The 24,319-nt window shown below is 34.8% G+C and overlaps 1 protein-coding gene across 3 annotated transcripts in view; it reads left to right on the top strand.

Moving 5' to 3' along the window:
* Positions 1–24,319, top strand: part of CAPS2 (calcyphosine 2) — a 43,262-nt gene that overhangs the window by 1,197 nt on the left and 17,746 nt on the right. For all 3 annotated transcript variants that reach the window (XM_015819670.1, XM_015819672.1, XM_015819671.1), the window contains exons 2-13: positions 456–545; positions 2,149–2,195; positions 7,427–7,472; positions 9,572–9,697; positions 10,752–10,784; positions 11,073–11,261; positions 12,852–12,974; positions 16,356–16,423; positions 18,227–18,346; positions 20,836–20,910; positions 21,602–21,697; positions 21,809–21,902. In XM_015819670.1, the coding sequence (XP_015675156.1) occupies positions 483–545; positions 2,149–2,195; positions 7,427–7,472; positions 9,572–9,697; positions 10,752–10,784; positions 11,073–11,261; positions 12,852–12,974; positions 16,356–16,423; positions 18,227–18,346; positions 20,836–20,910; positions 21,602–21,697; positions 21,809–21,902 (1,080 nt within the window). In that variant the 5' untranslated portion in view covers positions 456–482. The remainder of the gene's footprint in view (positions 1–455; positions 546–2,148; positions 2,196–7,426; positions 7,473–9,571; positions 9,698–10,751; positions 10,785–11,072; positions 11,262–12,851; positions 12,975–16,355; positions 16,424–18,226; positions 18,347–20,835; positions 20,911–21,601; positions 21,698–21,808; positions 21,903–24,319) is intronic.

Here is a 24,319-nt window from a genome sequence, read left to right as displayed (position 1 = left end):
TTCTAGTACCATACGGTGGGTGGCTGTAGTCTTTTCTAAAATTGAAGTAATATTGGTATAAATTCTAGCTGATCATCCATCTCTGATCGTATTGTCAGTCTTCTGTAGATATTGTACCTATAAGTATTTTATTATATGACTTTAAGAGCAAAACCTTGTAATATTTTATTTCTTAATTACTTAATCTTTGGTTTATGTGTTAAGAAATATGTGTCTTTAGAGCCACTGGTATGCAGGACTGGTTTAAATTACTGTAGCAAGCTTCTGATGGGATTGGAAAATGACATTCATTGAAACTTTTCCTTGTAATAAATTCTGCTCAATGCTTTTGAACAGAATTTCAATTCAATAGAAAATATATTTAAAGTGAAAGAAATACTTCTTTTATTTTGTTGAAACTCTTCTTATAGCATCTGATCCTCCTCACCAGTCACCTTTATCATTTTACTTTTCAGCTCCATTTTAAGTTATAAACAGTTCAGATGGACTTGGAGATTAAAGGAATTGCAGCACCTCCAAAAAGACAAGTTCTACTGTCCTCTCAGGTAAATTTAAAATTAAGTTTACAAAATTGAAAAATGAATGTTCATTTTTAAAACATTAATAAATGTCCATAATTAAAATAAAACTAAGCCAAAGTTTAAAAAATGATGTATATTAGTTATATGTATATAAAGCTATGAATTACGGAATGCAAACTTCAAAATCACTGTACCTTGTGATCAGAAACATGTATGCATCTATTAACTACAGAGAAACAAAAACCACACTGCAGGTGTACATCATTGAAACCTGGTTTTGTTGTGTATGTATGTTTGAGAATTCCCTCTCTAATAAACAAAGTGTCTCCTCCTGGTTTGGAGCATGGCATTGAGGTAGGGCTGGGGGAGTGATTCTTGTTATCCAAATGTCTCTGCTAGCCTTTAGGAGTTCTGCTTCAGACATAGCCAAATATGAGACTTTGTGAGATTGGGCCAAGGAATCAATTTGAATTGCTTCTTGCTTATTTCCCCCCCCCCCCCCCCGTATTTTAGCAGCAACCCTGCCTAAACTCTTTGACTGACATCTGCTAATTTCACCAGGTTAGGTAGAGTGGGGACACTCTAGGTTCCTTCCCTTAAATGTTGCCATTTAGTGAGATCTAGGAAACACATCTTCTTTCTAGCAGACCCTACTCTACAGAATACCTTCCCACTGAGATCTGGCAAGAACTCCTCTCCTAGCCCTTTAGGGGGGCTTGAAAAGCTCAAGCATTGGGGTAGAGTGAGGGTGAAGCCCAGTGAAGTTGAGTGTATTGTTTGAGCCCCAGAACTTACTCTTTCAAATAGCAAGCCAATGTACTTGTTCAACTATCTGCTTGAAAGGGCAAGTTGATACGTTTTTCCCCAAATAATTTGAAAGAAACATGTACCGTATTTTCCGGCGTATAAGACGACTTTCTAAACCCTGAAAATCTTCTCAAAAGTCTGGGGTCGTCTTATACACCCAGTCATCTTATACGCCGGAAAATACGGGTATTCTATTTTATTCCTTTACACATGTGGTTTGGCATATTACTCATCAAGTTTTCTCTCCCCCCCCCTCTTTCTCGCTCAAACTCTATATTTTAACTGGAAAAGTTGGGGGTCGTCTTATACGCCCAGTCGTCTTATACGCCGGAAAATACGGTATATTGTAATATTTATAGATTATCTCCAAAATATAAAAAATATGATGAAATAGTAAAAGGAGGAGGAAGGTTATCCTACCCCATGAGATATTTATGTTACCTCCCAGGGCTCTGGATACCATACTTCAGAACAAAATTAAATAATCTTAATTTTTGTTTAGCTATATTAAAAAAGAATCCATCAGAGTTTGGTACAAGGTGGGTGGTTATGTAAATATTTGAAACAAATAAATAAATTCACTTTCTATAGACAAACTTGTTATTCCATAAAGTACAACAGAACTGACCCAAACTCTTTTAAAATCCTAGCTTCCATTCCCTTGGATTTCCCCTTGATTAGACTATAGTAAATTTCATATTTTTATGGAATTTCTTTGTTTCTTTTAAAAAATTATTATTTATATTCAGATTTTCATTAAGTATGGAGGAACATGAAAACAAACAAATAAATAAACAAAAGCTTTGTATTCTTTTTTCAGGGTTGGAGGCCAAACACAAGATTAAGCCATGGTCCTCGACCAGCAGAGTAAGTATTTTCCTTTAAAAAAAATTCTATGCAAATATGATAATATAATATTAATATGAAACAAATCAAACAGTTCAAAATACATGTTTTTCCTTTAAAATATTTCTGAACTAGGGATGTCACATTTTGTTTGGCAGAGCTGAGAAGTGTCCTGTGTTCTGACATCAGATCATATTTATGCTTTATAAATCTTGTCAAATGTTTTACTGATGAAATTAAACTTGCTGAATGGCAAGTGGTAGTGTCAGATTCAGAAATTGTATAGCCTCATTAAAGAGTTCATTGGTTAAAAGTTCTGTGTTTTAAAATATTCAAGCAATATTTTTAACTTTAATGTCACATTGTTTATTTGCTAATATTATGTCAGAGCATGCACAGTCTTATTGCGCTGAGGTAACCCAGGAGTAAATACAGCTAACAGTAGTTTGTATTAAATGGTGGTTTATATTACACTATCTACAATATACACTAGGAACAAAATACATACACGTGGTAATACAGCAAACTCCAAAACACAGCACTTACAGCAGGAAACGGATGAGAAAGAAAGATTCCAGCAAAGCCTTCTCTTTTATACTCAGATTCTTAAATGCACAGATACAGGCTCTTCTGAGTCATTCCTATTATTGCATCATCCACCTTATGTTACATTACATCATTACATAAGCTGTTTAGTCTTTAAATCATTATCCTGACACTCCTCCCATTTAAAGCCAAACAGCTGTTAAACCATATGCTTTTACATTTACATTTTCCTCCATTTAAAGCTTAGTCAACATATCGGCTTGAACAATTGAACAATTTTTCTCTGTATACATTGCTGCCTTATACTGCAGTTCATTATTATGTCCTTCCATTTATCCTTTTCTACTTTAGTTAATGATAACATTTCTTGATAATCACGGGGTTCATACCTTACATTATATGCTCTAACCCCACTTGCTGTGAATCGATCAGGAGGTATACCTTTATTGCTACGTTCAGACCTCTTGGGATCACATGTTCATGTGTTTCTGTTTCTATTTTTATTTCAGGTCTATCCTCATCTATCCCTACTATCTCTGACCTGCTATCCTATTCTTCCTTCATTGGGTTTTGTGTAGCCTCTCCTTCCTGAGAACTAACTCTACTTGTTGACATGAACACCTCGGTGTTAGCATGCATCCTGTTCCAATTATTTTGCTCTGTGAAACTAGCAGACCTTGATATCACTACCTTCTTTGTTCCATCTGAAAATCTATATCCCTTGGAACCAGGCTCATATCCCACAAACCTAAATTTCCTGGCTTTTGTCTGTCCTTTCCTTCTGGTGTCTTTGGGAATATGCACCCAGGCATAACTGCCAAATGTCCTTAGGTGAGCCAATGAAGGTTTCCTTCCATACAACATGTAATATGGAGTTTCATTGATAGCAACACTCCATACCCTGTTCACTAAATAGTTGGCTGTTTTTATAGCTTCTCCCCAGTATGTGTTACTCATTCCTTCATCTGCCAGCAATGAATCCTTCATGGTCTGTAATATACTATTTCTTCTTTCAGCCACTCCATTTTCTGCTGTGTGTAAGGGTTTTTACGTCTATGCTTTATGCCTACATTTCTCATCCATCTTTGGAAATTATCAGACATGAACTCTGTTCCCCTGTCTGTTTGTAGCTGATATACCTTGTGGCCATACCTTCTCTCTACAAAGTTCACCCATTGCTTAAAGTTAAACTGTTGTAGAACTTCAGTTTTGTTCTTTAATAAGTAGCAGAACCCATACCTAGTGTAGTCATCTACTAAGACTAGTATATACCTAGCTCCTCCAAGAGAGGGCACCATAGGACCAATTAAATCAGCGTGCACTAACTGCAAAACTCTGTTAGTTTGTCTCGTGCTTTTCTTATTTACAGGATACACACTAGACTTTGACTCCTTACAAATAGCACAATCCAAATATGTGTTGCATTGTTTGATTCTAAGTCCCTCAGCTAGATCTGGCATTCTCGGCAGCACTTTAAAACTTGAATGTCCTAACCTTCTGTGTAATAAATGTACCAGTTATCATGCTTGGGAGTGTTCGTGAGTGTTTGTGCACAACCTTCCTGCTGTTTTTTTAGTACATACAAATTATTCTGTTTAACACCTTGTGCACAAATCCTCCCACCTTTCCTTATAGTGTATTGACCCTTTGCAAACATTACTTCATACCCCATTTTGTCCAAGCTCGAAATACTGAGTAAATTATGGTCTAACTCTGGCACATATAATACATTATCGAGTGATTCCCTAATACCAGGTACATACATTTTACCTTCCCCTTTAACAGCAGACTGTTGTCCATTAGCCAAGCTAACAAATGCTTGCTTAGCTGGTCTCCGAAAACATTTGTGGGCCATTTGCAATATGCTGACTTGCCCCACCATCCAACAACCAAGTGTTTTTCTTAGTTAACGTTGCTGCCAGGGAAAATGTTGGTTGTGTAGCTCTAGGATCTTGTCTTGCTGCTACTCTATTTCTCCTCTCAAGACAGCGTCTCTGGAGATACTCTGTAGAACCACACTTGAAGCAGCGTTCCACCATGCAAACTTTCTCAGCTGCTGTGCCGGCATCCTAGGACGTAGCAGTTCTAGGCTTGGGCTGTGCATTGTCGTCACTCTCCCTCTGCTGCCTTTCCAGATGTTTCTGTTCCTCCTCCAGCAACCAGCCAGTCAAATAACTCATGGTTAAGTCCTTTTCCTGCATGGACTCTAAACTTGCCACTAGGACATCCCATGAAATGTCCAATTAACTGAGCACCACATACACCTTATGTGACTCAGTGAAAGACACCCCTCTTTCCTCTAATTCTAGGAATGTCTTTCTCATAGACTGGAAATGTGTCGACTTGCTCTCTCCCGGCTTCAGCTATATAGCTCTCTTGTCAGCATTACTTTGCTGCTCACAGTCTCTCTCATGTACACACTGTGCAAAGCTTCCCAGCACTCTTTAGCAACTGGAGACCCCTCACATGTATCAGTTGGCTATCCTCCAAACTCAGGATTATGTGGGCCAATGCTTTCTCATTATTTCTACAGTCCCCGTCATCCAGGACTGCAGGTGAATCGGTAACTATCATCCACAACTCCTCTCTTCTCAGTACATCTCCATTATCAGACTCCAGGAGAGGTAGTTTGTCTCATTCAGCTGAGATACTGCAAAACTTTCTCCCATTACGCTGATCGAAGCTATGTTGCCTGCTTCTTCAAACCACCACAAACCATAACAAATCACAAGCCTCAACTCCTCTAGCTCTGGTTCAAACTCTCACTGGGTTTCTCCTCACTCTGGGCCCATAACCTGTCAGAGCATGCACAGTCTTATTGTGCTGAGGCAACCCAGGAGTAAATACAGTAAACAGTAGTTTGTATTAAATGATGGTTTATATTACACTATCTACAATATACACTAGGAACAAAATACATACATGTGGTAATACAGCAAACTTCAAAACACAGCACTTACAGCAGGAAACAGATGAGAAAGAAAGATTCCAGCAAAGCCTTCTCTTTTATACTCAGACTCTTAAAGGCACAGACACTGACCCTGCTGAGTCATTCTTATTATTGCAACATCCACCTTGTTACATTACATCATTACATAAGCTGTTTAGCCTTTAAATCATTAAATCATTTTAGCAAGTCATTAATTTGCTAATATTAATTTGAAGTAGCAGATTTCAAAGGGAGTTTGGCAAAAATTGGTATTCCTTTGCTTCCATATGCATGAAGTTCTGTGGCTGGATGCAATTGTTTGAAAAGTAAAATTGATTAATATTAAAATTCCTCAAATATATTTTTACTTTTATATCCCACCTTTCTTCTGGTAACTTAAAGCAGCATACACAGTATTCTTCACTTGCTCATCTACTTTTAACTAGACATATTGATCTATTTTTTATGTTTTCTTTGTCTTGGTTTATTTTATTCTTCGATTGTTTTATTTTATTGTTCTCTTATTTTAAATTTGCTTTGTTTAAATTTCCTTTTTATGTCTTCATTTTTATTGTTGTAGGTTAGCCCTATAGTGAGATGGGCAGCAAATAAACGTAATTTAATAATAATAATTCTGTTTTATTTAATTATTTAGCAATGCAGATCATTAATATTTATAGATCAAGAAGTAATACTCAAAGTTAGGAGCAACAGACTATAATGTTTAGTTCTATAGAATAAAATACTATTATTTTAGAGTTTTGTCTGTAAAGTTTATAAGTATATTTGCATATGTGTAAAAACAATTTTGCTCAAACCTATGTAAATATATTTATCAGAAATATACTTAAAGATGTTTGGGAAAGAGTTGGGTGGGACTGAGAGTTTTATGTCAAGGTATTGATTTAACAGCTAACCAGCTTATGTAATGTAAGATGTAATGTAATGATGAGAATGACTCAGCAAGGTTTGTGTCTCTTTAAGAGCATTTGTATAAAGGGAAAGCTCTGCTGATGTGTTCTCTCTCTTCTGTTTCCTGCTGTAATTGTGATTTGTTGGATTCTGCTATATTAGCATGTGTATGTATATTGTTCCTGTTGTATGATATTGTAGATAGTGTAAGATAAACACCATTTAATACAAACCACTGTTTACTGTGTTTACTCCTGGATTATCTCAGCACAATAAGACTGTGCATGCTCTGACAGGTTATGGGCCCAGTGAGAGTTTGAACCAGAGCCAGAGGAGATAAGGCTTGTGGTTTGTGGTAGTTTGTGGTGGTAGCAGGCAACATGGACTCGTCAGCGTAATGGGAGGAGGTTTCGTAGTATTTCATCTGAATGAGACAAACTACCTCTCCTGGTGTCTGAAAACGGAGATGTACCTGCAAGGGGATAATAGTTACTGATCCACCTGCAGCCCTGGATGATGGGGACTGGAGAAAGAATGAGAAAGCATTGGCCAGCATAATCCTGAGTTTGGAGGATAGCCAGCTGATACACATGAGGGGTCTCCAGTCTGTTAAAGAGTGCTGGGAAGCTTTGCGCAGTGTGTACGTGAGAGAGACTGTGAGCAGCAAAGTAATGCTGACAAGAAAGCTATATAAGGCCTAACGGAAAATGGGAGAAAGCATGTCTACTTTGCTTCCTAAAAAAATGGTCTGCTTTTTTTCTTTAATCCATTTTTAAAAATCAGCAACCTTACTTTGAAGGAAAAAGTTGTGTGACATCTAAAAATCAGGGAAGTATTATAATTTTAAATTTCTAATTCTCTATAGGGTGCCATGTCTTGACTTGGGAAAGTTGGGAGATTCAGAAGATGAGGTAATAGCTATTTGTTCTTTTGGAAATTATTAAAAATATACAAATACTAAATATGACAGTTGTTAGAATGCAAATACTGGAACAGAAATGAAAACAATTCTCATGGTCTGCCATAGTTTTTATTTATTTTTATCATCTTATTGTTAACTTACATTAACTTAGACATGTGTGTAGTAAGTACTATGCATTCTGAGAACAAAAGTAGCTGTTAATAATGGCAATTTGGATATTAAGATTAGATTTATCCAGAGTATGGAAAAAAGAATTACTAAGTATAATAATGCCCAATTTAGGCCAAATTAGCAATTGTACTACCATGATTGCTTGTTTTCACCCTAATTTCATAGTAATGGCCAAATCTGGCTGTACGTTCTACCTCGGCTTACTTTCTCTAATAAGCTACTAAGTCAGGGGATCATTTAAAAGTTTTAGAGTACTCTGATAAAGAGGGGTCTCCCTATGAAAGGGAGGATCTGGAAAAATGATTTATATTTACATTTTATAGTTAGCACAACAAAGAACCTCTAAGAAAAAGTTGATTGGTTTAGAAATAATCATCTGTCCAATTACATCATAGGAATTAACACATCCAATAATATGTGAGCATAGCCATAGAAAATAGCATTGTATTAAAGTATATAAAAAAGTAAAATGTTAGCATGGGAAAACAAATTGTGAGTTCCATAGAGTCAATTGTGAAAAAATAGAATTTCAATTAAGTTTAAACTTCTTAACATGCTCAGTTGAAAAAGAAAGCCTTTTGTCATTTAGCCTAAGAAAGTTCTTATCTTGCAGTTAGTTATAGCAAGTTGGTTGCCAAGAGAAAACTTCAGCATTCCATTTTTACAAAGATATGCTCAAAATGTAAACTAAATTAAAGAAGGTAAACCCATGTTAGTTTGGCAGTACAACAATATTACAAAACCCATAGTTCAAGTATTACAAAGTCCAACTTAAGTGGACCTCAATAGGCAGCATATAAATTTAATACATTATTATTAATTATTTAACATTTTCCAATTATTGCTAAGATATTCTTTATACAGGTATTCCTCGACTTCTGACCACAATTGAGCCAATGCTTCTGTTGCTTAAGTGAGACATTGCTTAAATGAGTTTGCTCCATTTTTCTTTCATGCCACAGTTGTTAAGTGAATCACTGCATTTGTTAAGTTAGTAATGTGGTTGTTAAGTGAAATCTGGCTTCTCCATTGACATTGAAGATTGCAAAAGGTGATCACATGATATCAGGACACTGCAACCATCATAAGTATGAGTCAGTTGCCAAGTGCCTGAATTTTGATCACATGACCATGTAGATGCTGCAATGGTCATAAGTGTGAAAAAGGGCCATAAGTCACTTTTTCAGTGCCATTGTAATTTCGAACTGTTGTAAGTCAGTATGTAGCTTTTTAGTTATCTGTGTGCATATTCAACCTGGCACACAAGCCCATAATAAGCAGTGGTGGAATTCAAATATGTGAACAACCAGCCACTTCTGGAAGTCCATTCTGGGCCTGGGCAACAAAAAATTAGATACCGGTTCTGCCGCAGTGGTGCAAACTGGCTGAATCCCACCACTGCCTCCTAGGTTTCGTCTTGGTTTTAACTCAAAGTAAAGGGAATTAAAAACAAAGAAAAAGCAAATAATTCTTTAATTTCAGAGTTTAGATACAATTACCTGGTGTCCATTATATATGTCTGATTTGTGATTAAATTCTTTACACATCAAAATAATATTGATGAGTAGCAAATCTGAGCAAGAAAACTCTTTAAGTAATTTGCCTATCTGTACTGGTGCTGGGTTACTAGGATGTGTTGCCATCATCTGAATAATCTGAACTTTCTGAATTTTTTAGATGAGTTTATTTGATTACATGTCTGTGGAGATTCTCAGTCATCCAGGTCACGATTGTCCCAAAGGTGCTTTTCAAAAGGCAACTGGATTTTCTTAGTTTTTTCTTGAAAATGTTTCGCTTCTCATCTAAGAACCTTCAGAACTGAAGCTTCTTGGATGAGAAGCAAAACATTTTCAAGAAAAAACTAAGAAAGTCCAGTTTATTTGATTATAGTTAAATAAATGCTTTCTTATGTTTTAGGATGGGGATAATGGCTCACTTTACAATGCTGGACGACCTTACACTGGCCCTCCACGTCTATCTTCATCTTTTAGGGGGGCCACTCAATTACAAAGTACTCACACACTGTATCATAATATAGAACAGGTAAGTTGGCTTATTGAAGGAAATATTTTCAAGCATGATAACTCTTCCAGAAACAAATCACATCTAAATGTATGTAACTCAACTGAATCAATATACTTAAAATTATTAACATTTATTAAAGAAAGATAATAGTCAACAGTTACATGATCACAGAATAATGCATAGGTTTTCATTTCTTCAGAATTCCTAAGCAGATGAGATAGTAAAAATTAGAAAATATTGTGAGGAAAAAAAAGAGATTGATTCCATTGCAGCTGTGGGATCTGTCATGGTCTTAAGATAAATAGGATAGATTCAATTTGTGCTCTATTTGGTGCTCTTATGCTTCAAATTCCTGAGTCATAATGACAGTTGTATAAGTGCTTTGTGTATTGGAGTACCTAATTTGTTTATTTTGAAATAGCAGTTACCATTCTTTGGTATTTTTATTAGTGAAAATAACTGAAATGTGCTGATTTTTTTTTTAAAAAAACCTTGATTTTTAAATAATATTTTGGATAGTGTGATCTTAGTTAGTGTTCTACATATGTCCCCATCCAGATCTTGATCCAGTATGGAGTTTTATTTATGCTATCAATGTATTATATTCACTTTCAGAATCCTATTTTGAAATTCTGCCATAAAAAGTATTAAGCTCTTATGTATGGTTAATAGAGGCCATTATTTGAAAGAACCATTTATTATGATAAAATATCTGAGTGAACGGCACAATGAAAATGGTCCACAACTACCTTCTCCTAGATTACTAGATTTTGATACCAGAATTTAAAAATGGAAATCTTGCTACCTGGTTATTTCTGAATCAGTCAGTATGTTAGAATTGTATTTTGCTCTATAGTTCTGTTATTCTTACCTAGAAATAATTTTCCCTGTATAATAGGGTTTACTTTTAAATACAAACATAGGATTTGTAATTAATATTGTTAATATTAAGATATTCTGATTTTGTTCTTCATTATTAAAACATATCACACTTTGTTGATTAGTTTAAATAATGAACGTTTAAAGGAGAGAATAGTGTAAATATGTACTTTCTTTCCATTTTATTGTATAGGCAGCAAGGAGACCTGAGCTGAAGAAAATTGAGGTAAATAATTTAAGAAGTAAATGAATCACATTTTAAAATAACAAATATGAGCTTTTTTGTATTGATGATTGCGATACTTGTATATTTCTTCTATTTCTCTGAAACAAATCCTATTAGTAAAAAATATAACTTTATATTTTCAATTTTTTTGTTTCAGATTTGCAGCTACATCTTGCATTTCTGCAAATCTGAACAACCTTGAGTTGGACAATTGATAAATATTTAAATGTTATGTTTAATCAATTCAGATACCATACAATTATTATTGTTCTGATTATTTATTTTCAGCTTTCTTCAAAGGAGCAAAAAACAATACCGGAAAATCTACCACTCCCAACAGACACATACAAGCTGAAATATCTGCAGTATGAAGCAGAAATGAAAGAGGGATATAAACAGTATTCTCAGAGAGCTGCGAAAAAGAAAATAAATAATAACCTGTTTCATGAACTTCCAGGCAGGATAGCTGAAAAAAAGGTAATGTTCATACATTACCCATACATAACAACTCTACCTAAAATATTAGGGAGATTAGCAAGTGTAGTGCATAAGGCATAATATGGACAGTCTCGAGCAGGGGTTCCCCTGGGGTGTGAGACGATATTCCAGATGGTGCGAAAACTTGGGTTTAGAAATTTCAAAATTATAGTGTATATGCATAATTTGTTGCCGTTATTTCAAACTTTTGTAAGGGGTGTGAGAATTTATCAGAAGTGTTCTAGGGGCGCGGGGTAAAGAAAAGGTTGGGAACCGGTGATCTAGAGGATAGATTTTTGTTATGGACTAATGTAGGAGTTAAGCTCCCCCTCCCAATTTTGCTTTTTCCAACATCTGCCTATTCAACTACATTTTTCCCCTTTGAAGCTCATTGTATTTTTCTCTTTGTTTTATAGTTCCATGTTCCATTTCTTTGCATTTTAAGTTGGATATAGTTGCCTGGCTAATTTGCTGTTCTCATTTTTGTCCTTGGTGATTTGTGAATTTGCACTGATAAGTCATCTTACCATACTGCTGCTTATTTAGTCTTTCAGGTTGATTCCTTGATCTGAGGGTTGCTATCTGGGCTTGGTTGTTTTCTTGCAGACGTTTTATTACTCAAACTAGGTAACACCATCAGTGCTAGTAAGGAGTTGGGTTTGCTCTCAGTTTATGTTCTAGTGCCTTGCCCTGTCAGTGTTGGTAGGGTGGTCTTAGAGGTTCTTTGGTTGGGCTGTTACTGTTGGTTTGTTTGGGAGTTTCTTGATTGGGATATTGTTTACTTGATTGTTAGTCTGAGGTTAATCTTGACAATAATCTATGCTCATCTAGGTGCTGATTGCTGGTGAAGTGCTTAGGTCTTTTTGTTCCCTTTTTGGCTTGATGATTGTCTCTTTTGCATAGTCTATAGATATTGTTTCTGTCTATGTGTCTATTGATGGCTAAATTGTCAGGGTGCCAGGCTTCTAGAAATTCCCTAGCGTTTTTGGACTTGGCTTGGTCTAGGATGGTCATGGTTTCCCAATTGAAACTATGGTTAAGTCTGTCCATATCTTGTGAAATTAAAAAGTTTTCAGCATGTCTTCTAACTGCTAGTTGGTGTTCATGGATGCGTTCTGCCAGCCTTCTGCCTGTTTGTTCTACATAGTGTTTGTTGCAGTCATTACATTGTATGTTGTTGATGACTCCTGTTATTTCTTCTGGGGCTGCTGGGTCTTTTGGTTTGCTTGGGATGTTTTGAAAGGCTTTAGTTGGCTTGTGTGCTATTCTGATTCCATATGGTTGTAGTAATTTCTTAGTTATGTGAATATTCAGCAATTCTTATAAGGTCAGAGATAATATTAAAATGTTTTGCATAATGGGTTTTTATTTTATTTTAATAGAAACAATTGCTGTATACAAGACTTATGAATGTCTCAGTATTTATATTCTTTTGAATTTTTGAAGAAGGGAGGATAGATATAGGAAATATATATAGATTACTTCCTGTGCACATTTTAGTAGCAATGAATTAAAATGAAATAAATAATAGTGATAACACTCACTGGAATCACCAATTTCATCCAAATATTATGTTTTGTTCCTATATAGGATTTACAACCAGAAAATCAAAGAGTGGATGAATTCACAGTTCTTGATGAGAAAGCCCTTTTACAGCAAGGTTATACAAACAAACCATACACTATGCAGCATAGCATAAGAAAATTGGATGTTGTAAGTTTAATAGGATAAATTAAAGTGCTAGAAAATTAGCATATATTGTTATAGTTAAGCAATGTAAATAAGTAAATTTAACTCAATATCACTTGATATAGTGCCCTTCTAGTTTAAGTACACAGATAATAATTTTTTATTGTGCACAAATGAAATGGAACCAGATTGGTCTAGTGGTTAAGGCACCAGGTTAGAAAGTGTAATATTGTGAGTTCTAGTCCTGTTTTAACCATGAAAGCCAGGTTGGTGACTTTGGGACAGTCACTCTCTCTCAGCCCAACCCACCTCAAAGGATTGTTATTGTGGGGAAATTAGGAGGAGGAAGACGTATTAGATATTTGTCTTCTTGAGTTATTTTAAAAATAATAAATGTGGGATGCAAATAAAAACAATCAATCAATTAATTAATAAATAAAATGGTACTGCTATTGAAACTATTTTCAGTTCCTTATTATTTTTATTTTCCATTAAGAATTTAAACAAAACATTACTTTAATAATCTGAAACTCTGAGTTTAACATGTATCAAGGTGGCATAGAATCAGTTTCATGTCAGTGAGCATATTCATGTTCATGCATAGGTTGATGGCTGAATAGATATTAAAATGTTTCTTTATTAGATTTATATTCTTCTTTCATTCAGAAAAGCAAGGCAGTGTCCATAATGCTATGTCTTATTTCTCTTCAAACATCTTTGTGAGGTGGTTTTCAGAGAAAATAACTCTCAAAGTCAGTCAGAGGATTTCTGTCTATGTGGGTAGAATAGAACCTGAGTCTCTTGGTGCAATTCTTTAACAAATACACAATGAGTAAATTTTACTATAGTCACAGTTTAGGATAAGTAATTATGTCTGACTCCAATCTGAAACAAAAATGATACTATTTTTAGAATTTCCTTCTGATGAAGTCTGCCCATATTGTAGCTATTTAAATTAAATCCAGTTCAATAAAAATGGATGTTTTTTCATAGATTAAGATTCTGGGTTAATTATTTGTAAAATCTTATAACAAGGTATATCTGTTGTATTTTTAAAATAACAGTCCTCACTGCTTCTTGTTAAGAGTGCTAAATCTTCCGGTTTGCCGAGGCAGCCGCTCCGGACGTTCGGAAGGCGAGCTCTGTCTTCTGCGTCCGTTTTCGCTCCGCTGGGGGACTCTGGAAAGGATCGAAAGTCACCCTGTAGGGGCAACGAGCAAGGAGGGGACTCCCGCTTGATCGCGGGAGGGCAGCAGCCCTTCCGCTCGATCCGGGGAAGCCCTCTAAACTGGTGAGGAAAGACTGGCCATAGTAATATGGCCCGTCATTAGGCTGCAGACAGCTGAAGTCAAACTTACTATCAAGTACTTCGAAAGCAACACAGATGAAACTGGGTGAGATCTGATCTTCTCTTTACCCTAAGTACTTTCTCTTCCTGTAAAAGCTGCCTGAAGTATTTTTCTCCCTGTGAGGAGAGAGGGAAGGGATTTCCTATCCCACCCTCTAAGAATAGCGGTGTCTGACTACCCAGGGGAATTAAAGCATTAAAAGAACAACTTTAATTTAATTGGATTTGTATGTTCCTGAAACTTTTATTGGAGACTCTTGTTTTTATCTACAAAAAAGAAATAAAATTGGAAAAAAGACTATAAAAACTTTGGACTCAAAAACCTTAAATGGCATCAGTGACATCTTGTGACGAAGTTTGGTATTACAACTTGTTATTTCCTAAAAGAGACTTGGCTCGAAGCCCAGACCTTAGATAAAACTTTTCTGACCTTGGCACCATCTGTGAGAGACTTAGCTGTAGGAGAACAGCTGGGCAGCATAAATGACCTACTTGAACTGTGAATGTAAACCTTTACTGACTCTCAGAGTTATATGTGGGAAACTGCTTTCCTATCTCTTTATTTGAGGAATATTGGTCACTATGTGAGATGTTGAAATACCTTGGATTATAAAATCTTGCTTGATAAACAACTTTTACTAGAAAGACTATTTATAAACACATGAAAGAGATGGATGAGATCAGGAAAAGATTCTTTCCATGTTGAAAGCAATACATGAAACCATTTTTTTAGCTTGTGATAAAATAAGACCTAACATAAAAGATCAAGACACCAGCTTAGATACACAAACCCAAACTTTGACTACAACCAAAGAACCTATAATGCAGAAGATAACAGAAGAAATGGGACAATCAAATATTAAGACAGAGGACTCAATTGACCAACAAATACATCTGATGGAAAATCCAGAAAAGGAAGTGACAACACTGAAAATGGAAATGACTTTCTATATAAACCAGAAGAAATTTGAAAAAGGAGAAGAACAGATTGAATGGAAGACAAACATATCAGGCCAAGCATGGAGAATTGGAATAACAGGGAGACAACCTAATAACTACAAATGGGCTAGTTCTTCCCAAAAAATGGCAATTAAATGGTCTCCTTTATTTCAAATAACATATATAATAACAGAGGGAGATCTATTTGACGATCTAAAAGCACTGATATGGAAGCCTAGTTGGCAAAGGAAGAGAGCCAGAATAAGGTTGAAGAAAATTGGGGTTTTGACTTATTACAGGGGATTTCACATTATTAATTAGAGGATTAAAGGAAGAAGTTGAGATAAGGGGAATTCTGGTCATTAGATTTAAAATACTTGGAAATTAGTTGAAAATAAGGACTTTATCTGTTTAATATTTAAAAATTAGACCTAAAAGGAAAAAGTAAATTAATTATTATGAGTATGTTTGATTTATTGATTAATCCAGGTAATATACATAATAGTTTTGATTTATTAAAGGGGATATTATTAAGTAGATGATTTAATATGTTGGGAAATAGATAACTTTTAGGAAATAGAACAAGATTATATTCAAATAGATAAAATGTGTATTTTGGATATTAGATTTTGTTATGAATTGAGATAAGGGAAATTTTGGTTACCTAAGGCTTAAAAATTATAAATATCAAAGGTTAAATTGGAATATTGACGGGAAACTAAAAATTGGGTAAACATTAATAACAGGATATGGATTGTTTATGAAGATTGAATGTAATTAAGATACGTATATGCTAAAAATTTATTGATAAATGTAACAATGATGTTCTTATTGAGTTGATATAATAAGAACTGTATTAGCTTGAATACAAGACAGTAAATGTTAAGGGAAAAAGAGAAGAAATATTTGATGTTGCAACTTGAGACTTGTACTAAAGATTTTGTTATCGAATTACTGAGTAACCCAGTCACCACGTTGCTTTTTAAATACCTAAATGTAAAATTGGAAAATTAATAATTTTTTTTTAAAAAAAAGAGTGCTAAATTTATTGCACTTTTAACAATACTGTTGAAAGTATTTAAAAAGTATTTTTATTCTGTTCAATGGTTATTTTGCAGGAAGAAGGAGCAGCAGAAAGAAAAAAACAAGCTGTGGTAGAACAGGTGATGTTAGATCAATTGTGTAGGTAAGATAATAAAATGCCAATTAATTAGCTACAAAAGTACTAATATATAGCAGGGCTATGTATTTCCTTTGAAAAAGATGGTTCACAACTAGCAGAAGTACATACAAAACTATATTGTTGAATCAAAGTAGCCCCTTTTTTCTCATAATATTGTGGTTGCTTCTGGTCATCTTCACATATATAGTTAATTTGCTGGCAAAAATATTGGATGTTTATGCAGATACAGCAAATAAGATGACCACTGCTAATTCACAAACCATTGTTTACAAACCACAGTGGATTACTTGGAATTACTTGATAAACAAAGTCAAACCTAAACAAATGTCATTGTTATTTAATACAATATGTGAACCCAGTATTTGAAGAGCAGAGAATCATGCTTCCATGCACAAGAAATATCACAGTAGCTGAGTAGCAAACAGATGGGGGGGGGGAGGAGCAAAAAAGATGTTAAATATGTTGGGAAGATTTGTTCTATTTCTCCCCATCCTCCCACAAGTCATCTGTTGTATGCTGATTTATTTACTTTATAGTTCTCTGAACATCAAAGTTCAGTGGATCTGTGAATATGAGACCGGTTTGTGGAACTAAATTGTAAGATCAAATATCTGGTTATAAAGGGGAATTAAAAGACAACAGTATTGCTTACTACATGCTGTTTGGTTAATTGTGTGACTTGTTTATTTATTTTGTTTGATTTATTTATAAGACTTAAAACACAATTCTAAGTGGCTCACAACAACAATCAAAATTACAGTAATAGAAACAACAAAATTATGCCTCAATCATCCTTGCTCAATACAGCCAAAAAAACCATTCCTGGGCATCTAATCTCATTCTGTCCCAATCTTGGGGGAAGAACAAGCATAGCTTTAGACTAAGATATAACACCAAGTATCATTCTCTGTGGCCCAATTCAAAGCCCAGAAGAATGTTGTTAAAGATATCATAGCCATTGAGAGATCCATCAGGATCAAAAGAATCACACGTTTTTGTCTTTTTGTTTTTATGAGAATTATTTGTCAGAATGACTGGTTGCTTCTTTCCCCAAACTATGCCTGAACTCAGATTGAAGGGGTTTGAACTAATGATGTTATCCAAAAACATCTACATCCACACCGCTATCATCCTCCCTTGCCCAGAAGGTATTTGTAGTTTAACAGCAGTTGGCAAATGCTTTGGATCCAGAGAGGGCTAAGGAGTGGAAAGACCAATTAGGTGCCACCACTTCCTCATGCTTTCATTACTCCCTGGATCTACCAGCCAACTACTCTGGGCTGATTCAAGTGAGACCTAGATGGATGAGATCAAGAAAACAGGTGAAAGGACTGCTATAATCATCTTATTAAAATATTTACACTTCACATTTTGAACAATCACAGTGTATGAACAATCCTATACATTAGCATCACATAATGTACTGGATATCTGTGTTCACTGTATCAGAAGCAAATCTGTGTAGTATCTGACACTTGCATGTTTTTGTAAACTCCAACATTAGATTTTATGAGATAGATAACAATTTATATGAATGTGTAATATTCATAATACTTGGGTATTGCTAACAAAGATGATAATGTTTAGTGTATTTATACTCCTATCAGTGCAATCTAGAAAAGTTGCAATGTATATAGTACAATTTAAGCAGTTTTATGTTACATGAAAAGTATTGGTAGTTTTATTGTTATTTTTCTGTTTGTACAACACTTATTTAACTTGTAAAGTTTAACAATTTAAAAAACTTGAAAAAAATTAAATAGGTTTATATCTTAATTTGATAAAACTAGTTCCGTATTTTTTTAGAGCTGTGATAAGTGATCCAGAGCAAAATGGAAATTCAGATACTTACAAGAAGGATCCTGTTCTTCCAGGGTTAAGCACAGCACCTCTGCGCTTTAGAAAAAGAATGTTACATGAAACAAAGTAAGAAATGTTACACTATATTGCTTTATGGATAATGTCCTCAAAATTATTTTCATTATGAAGCTTTCATTAATTTTAGATTGTGTACCTAAATATCTTGATTCTCCATAAATGAGAACCTCTATATTTTTTAAAATAAAATTTGTTTTTTGTAATAGTAATGTTTATCTAACAATGGTTTTAGCTCTTTTTAAAACTTTCCTGCCTTTCACTATATGTTTAAATTATAATGTATTATTCATCATTTTACAGACATGAAATAAATTAAAGTAAATTAGTATAGTATTGCTCCCATGAGCCAAGAAGGCCTATGGTTATTAGTTTCATTATTTGTGGCTCATGCCTTTATGCAATTCATTTGTAAAAGATCTACTGTTACTTTGGAGCATTTTAATCAACTAGGATACAATTCATTTTTTAATTAAAAATAGAAAAAAGGAAGACCTGATAGAATTTTATAAAGCACTATGATGAAATTAAATAGGTAGTGGGTTCCCCCAATTTACTAGTAGAATCTGGGGTCATCCACTCACACTGAATGAAGGGGGATCTGCATAGTCAAAATGATGTATTTAATATGAATATTTCAGATGTTCATCTATGAAATTAGTTGTCACATAATGAGATGATAGATTCCAACTTATCATAAATTCATAGATGATAAGACTGTCAAATCACTATTAATCATGTAACATCAAAGTAGCATGCTTTTAAAAATCAATTGTTCTGAGAAAGTCTAGAATAGTGTTTCCGATTAGTATTTAATTAGACATGGCTGGAAATAGATTAATCATGACTGGAAGCTGGATATGAGAATTAAATAGACCATTAATTCCAACTGCTTTGCTATGTTAAATCTGTTTTTATAAAATTGTAATCCCCCCATCTAAAATATAATATGCTGTATTCGAGATATGTGGGATTTTTTTTCCAAATGAGCTAATCAGGAATAGTGTTTCAGATATACTGTCATTGGACCTAGTGATCCACATGTATGATGCAATCCATACAATGGCTATGTTGATTTTTGTTGGTGTATTGTTTTTAGTTTGGCTATAGATTGCATGTATACAGGTAACCCTGAGTTACGAGTGTTCGAAGTTATGCAATCAGTGCTCTCTAGTGTTTATGAGCAAGTCCCAAAATTACAAATATTGCAGCACCATGGCAGTTGTTCGTCCTTACGAGTGACCGCAGAGGCACGTTGCAGTTCACCCTATACCCCCACACTCCTCACAACTTCCCGCTTCCTTCCTGCCACGCCGGAGTCACTTACCTTACAAAATCTGTCTCCTCTCTGCCATTCCACCGCCAGCAGCTTGGATGCAGGTGCAAGGGGACTCACCCGCAATGCCTCTCCGCTCAGTTGAAGGCTTCATTCCTGCCCTCAAACTAAGGCCAGCGCATGCGAGCAGTACACCCAGGTCATGGATGGTATTGGTTCCTGCACCTGGCTGACTACAATTTCACGCTTTTCCCCATAGGCATGCAAACAAAGCAACCACTTCTCCCCCAGAATGGAAGCTTCCAGAGGCCATGATCTCTTTTGCAGAGAATTTGTGTTTGAACTCGTGCAGTATTACGGCATCCAGGAGCTTCCATTGTTGGTGCAAAAAGCATTTCCAAGTCGACTCTCCTCTCCCTCAAAGGGAAAGAAACTGCAGCAGAGAGGAGACAGATTTTGCAAGGTAAGTGACTCTGGCATGGCAGGAAGGGAGGGGGAAGCATGAGGTATCTCAGTGGGTCAAGGGGGCTTTGGGGGCCTGTTCCATCACTAGGCCCCCCCATGGCCTTCCCCACTGTGAGATACCTCATGTGCACTTAAAGAGCCGCGTGTGTCTTAATGAGCAAGGGAGTGATCTCGTTCGAGGTACGAGATTCACTCCCACAAGTTTTCGAGTTACAAATGGAATGTGCAGGCTCCATTACACTCGTAACTCGAGGACTACCTGTATTTTTGTTTTCATTGATTTTATGTTTTTTTTTGCTATTTTAATAATTATTAGTAGCTTCCTATAGTCATGAGTTTGAGATGGGCAGTGATATAAATTGAAATAAATGAATAAATAAAATATTCCATCAGTTTCTTTTCTGGCTACACTGAATGGTGTTTGCTTCTTAATGTATACTAGTTTTGTAATGTCTCCCTTATGTCCATTCAACTGTATGTTCAGTCAACCAAGAACTAAGATTTTGATTAGCACTGATATCTGCTAGAAAGACTTAAAAAGGCTTCAGATTCTTGAAGATACCACTCATAAGCAGTGAAAATATACACAATTCTATAGTTCCAGTGAAATATATAAACCTGTATATAATAAATACTTAAGCTTATTTGTAGTGGCAGTAATCAGCATTTAGGTTTTGTCTTTGCTGTATCTTTTCATGATAACTCTATTGAACTCTATTCAGGAACATGTCTATTCTACAAGCAGCTGGCATGCAAAATGACTTACTTGCATAGAATATAATATATATTTTTCTTACAGAATTAAGACTAGGTCAGCACTGACTGAAAACATGCTTTCTAACAAATTACGATTTGATGGTAGATTAATATCAAGGTATGCCTACAAAACTTTTAAATATTGTTTTCTACTCAGAAGTTACTGAGTATGCTACTTCCATAACCACATCTTAGTCTAATTGCTTTCTAATAAAATAGCATAGCAATATTACAGTTTACATTAGACTTTTATCCATTGTTATGTATATTTCATGTTGATCTGCTGTATGCACATTTTATGAAATCATAATCAGGTGTTAGACTGATGATAAAATGCTGATTTCCCTGTGTATGTATGCAGGAGGGATAAATTAGTAAATAGAATTGGTGTCCTTTAACTGATTGTTGTGGATCTTGTGAATATAATCATTTACTCTATTAATCTTTCCCCCTTATGTCGTGGTCCAGCAGTATGATCTATTGCAGCAGTTGTTCATCAACATTATTTTTACCTTAAATACTAAATACTAAAATATGTAATGTTTGGTCCTTAAATCTGTTAATTGGGTGGAGCTTTGAGACACTGAAAGTAGATCTTACTTGGAAATAATATGTATTCCCCAATTCTCATATTCTGATCAGGATTAGTGGAGAACTCTCAGCAGAAGAACACATTGGTTAAATTTATATTACACAAACTGTAGTAACATGAGATTTGCTTAAAATGTAATATTTTTTCTGTCTGGTTGGCACTTAAGGATTCATTCTGCTTTATTTTTAAGAAATCTAATACTTTTTTTCCGTTATAGAAATGGACGTGATGCTTGTCGAGAACTGATTGGATTTTACTTTGCTTATGACAAATCTTTAACTATATATGAATATAGAAAGTTTGGTAAAAATAGGTATGTGTATATGTGTGTGTGTGTGTGTGTGTGTAAAAATCTCAGAATTTTATTCAGCCATTAATACTTAGTAAAATCACTTCAAGGTTTTTTTGTTTTAATTTCATACAGAATAAATGCTCTACCATTCATTTTGAAGGGTATTTATATGCATCAGCGTGGACAGAGGAAAGGAAAACCATACAGTCTTAATGATTTCTTTGTTGTAAGTATTCTAAATCTGGATAGGAGGAAAGTATGAGCAACTTTTTGTTTTCCAGAAACTGCGTGATTGCTGGGTAATGGGTTTGAGCCATGCAAGTATATGAACAAATAAACAGGGTCGAGAGAAATAGAGTGTTTTTACAGGAGTAAAGGAAGAAAATACTTTTAAAAGCTAGAGGTCGAGATAGAAACCAATGTTTAGGCAGACCATAACCCAATAAAAATGATCTGGAAAGGAACTAAGAAAAAACTAAGATGGTCCCTGAATAAATCCATACTGAAAGAAAAAGAATTTTTTACAATTAGCGACAAGGGAAATGGATTTTTTCTTCAAAATAAACAAGAAAGAAGAAACCTCCCTCCAAAATGTGTGGGACATGGCCAAAGCATATTTTAGAGGCTTGGCCCTAACTTATGTTGCTAAAAAGAATAAAGAAAAGAAACAACTACAGTTAAAGTTGAAAGAAGAACTTAATAAACTGGAACTTGAGCTACAAATTGACCCACAAAAGAAAGTTCTTAAGAGACAAATGGAAATAATAAAACATAAATTAAATCTAACCGAGATGGATATAATGGCACAGCAGATTAAACAGTCTAAACAGAACTTTCTTGAAAATGCCAATAAGCCGGGAAGATGGCTCGCATACAGATTGAAGAAAGAAAAAGAAAAAAGAATGATAAATAAGTTACAAGACTCAAAAGGAGAGTTACACTTCCACAATTATGCAATGAAAAAAATTATTAAGGCCTCTTACGAGACACTTTACAAGGCAGAGGTGGTCTCTAAAGAGGGAATAAAGGCCTATATGAAAGAAATTGACTTGCCAAAAGTCCTGGAGAACATCCAAAATATACTAAACAGGAAAATATCAATGATGGAGATTATAGAAGCTATAAAAAGGCCAAAAAAAGATAAGACTCCGAGCCCAGATGAACTGCCTGCAGAATTTTATGTAGCACTACAAAATATATTAAGCCTGATCTTGAAGAAATTGTGTAATGAAATTTTTACAGAGACAAAAATACCAAACTCGTGGACTGAAGCTAATATCACTTTGATACCTAAAGAAGACAGTGACCCTACACAAATAAAAAACTATAGACCAATATCGTTACTAAATGTGGACTATAAAATTTTTGCCTCGATAATGGCCGAAAGAATTAAGAAATTCCTGACTGAATTTATCCACACAGACCAAAATGGTTTTTTATCTAAAAGACAGATAAAAAATAATTTAAGGATCATCTTTTTTTTTTAAACAAATTTTTATTTGATTTTTCATTGAAAAACAAAAACATAAATCTTTTATCACAATATCAACCAAAAAAGAATCAACATTAATCAGTACATTCACGGACGTGCCCGGTGTCCCCCTCCTGCGCCACCCTCTCACTTACCTACACCTTCCTCCTCCCGTCCTACCACCACTCCTCCTTCCTCCCTCTTTCCTACCTCCCTTCCTCACTCAACCATCCCGTCAGTGCAGTTAGGGTATCACCGGGCACCTCCTTAAAAAATCATACATATATATACATATAAATCTATAATACCAACCTAGCCCTTTCCCCCCTCCCCCCCCCCAGGACTTCCCAAAGCTAATCTAGGAAATAAACGCACAATAATCCAATTCTATTCAAAACTACTCATTATTACTACACACTAGTACAAAATTACTGTGACTCTAAAATAACATTAAATTACAACAAAAATTTTTTTTAAATTATATCGATATATAATATACCTATTTTTATTCTAAGTTTTTAATCAAAAGCTACATAATAACTTTTCAGTTCATACTTTCTCTGAATATAATCTATCCATCTTCTCCATATTGAGATAAATTTTTCCTGAGAATGATCCTTCAGGTACGCGGATATTTTTGCCATCTCTGCAAAGTATGATACTTTCTGTCTCCAATCATCCATAGTTGGTAATATCTTTTTTTTCCAATTTTGAGCGACTAATGTCCTTGCTGCTGTTATACAATGCAACATCAGTTTCATTTCTGTTTGATCCAAATTATCCGTAATACCCAATAGAAATAACTACGGTGTAAATTTTATCTTTTTCTTGAAAATCTGTTGAATATTCCACCAAATCTTAATCCAAAAAGCTTTAACATCCCTACATGTCCACCAAATGTGATAATAAGTAGCATCCATACTACCACATCTCCAACATTTTGGTTGCAAATTCGGATACATGCAAGACAATATTTGAGGATCCAAATGCCATCTATAAAACATTTTATAGAAATTTTCCCTTAAATTCTGTGCTTGAGTGAACTTGACATTTCTTACCCAAATTTTTTCCCAAGTTTCCAATTTAATTGGTTCTTGAATATTTTGAGCCCATTTAATCATACAATCTTTAACCAATTCTGTTTCCGAATCAAATTCTATCAAAACACTATA

This window comes from Protobothrops mucrosquamatus, unplaced genomic scaffold, assembly GCF_001527695.2.
Source record: "Protobothrops mucrosquamatus isolate PMUCROS unplaced genomic scaffold, P.Mucros_1.0 scaffold966, whole genome shotgun sequence".
NCBI classification, from domain to species: Eukaryota; Metazoa; Chordata; class Lepidosauria; order Squamata; family Viperidae; genus Protobothrops; species Protobothrops mucrosquamatus.
This window is presented reverse-complemented; position numbering and strand designations above follow the sequence as displayed.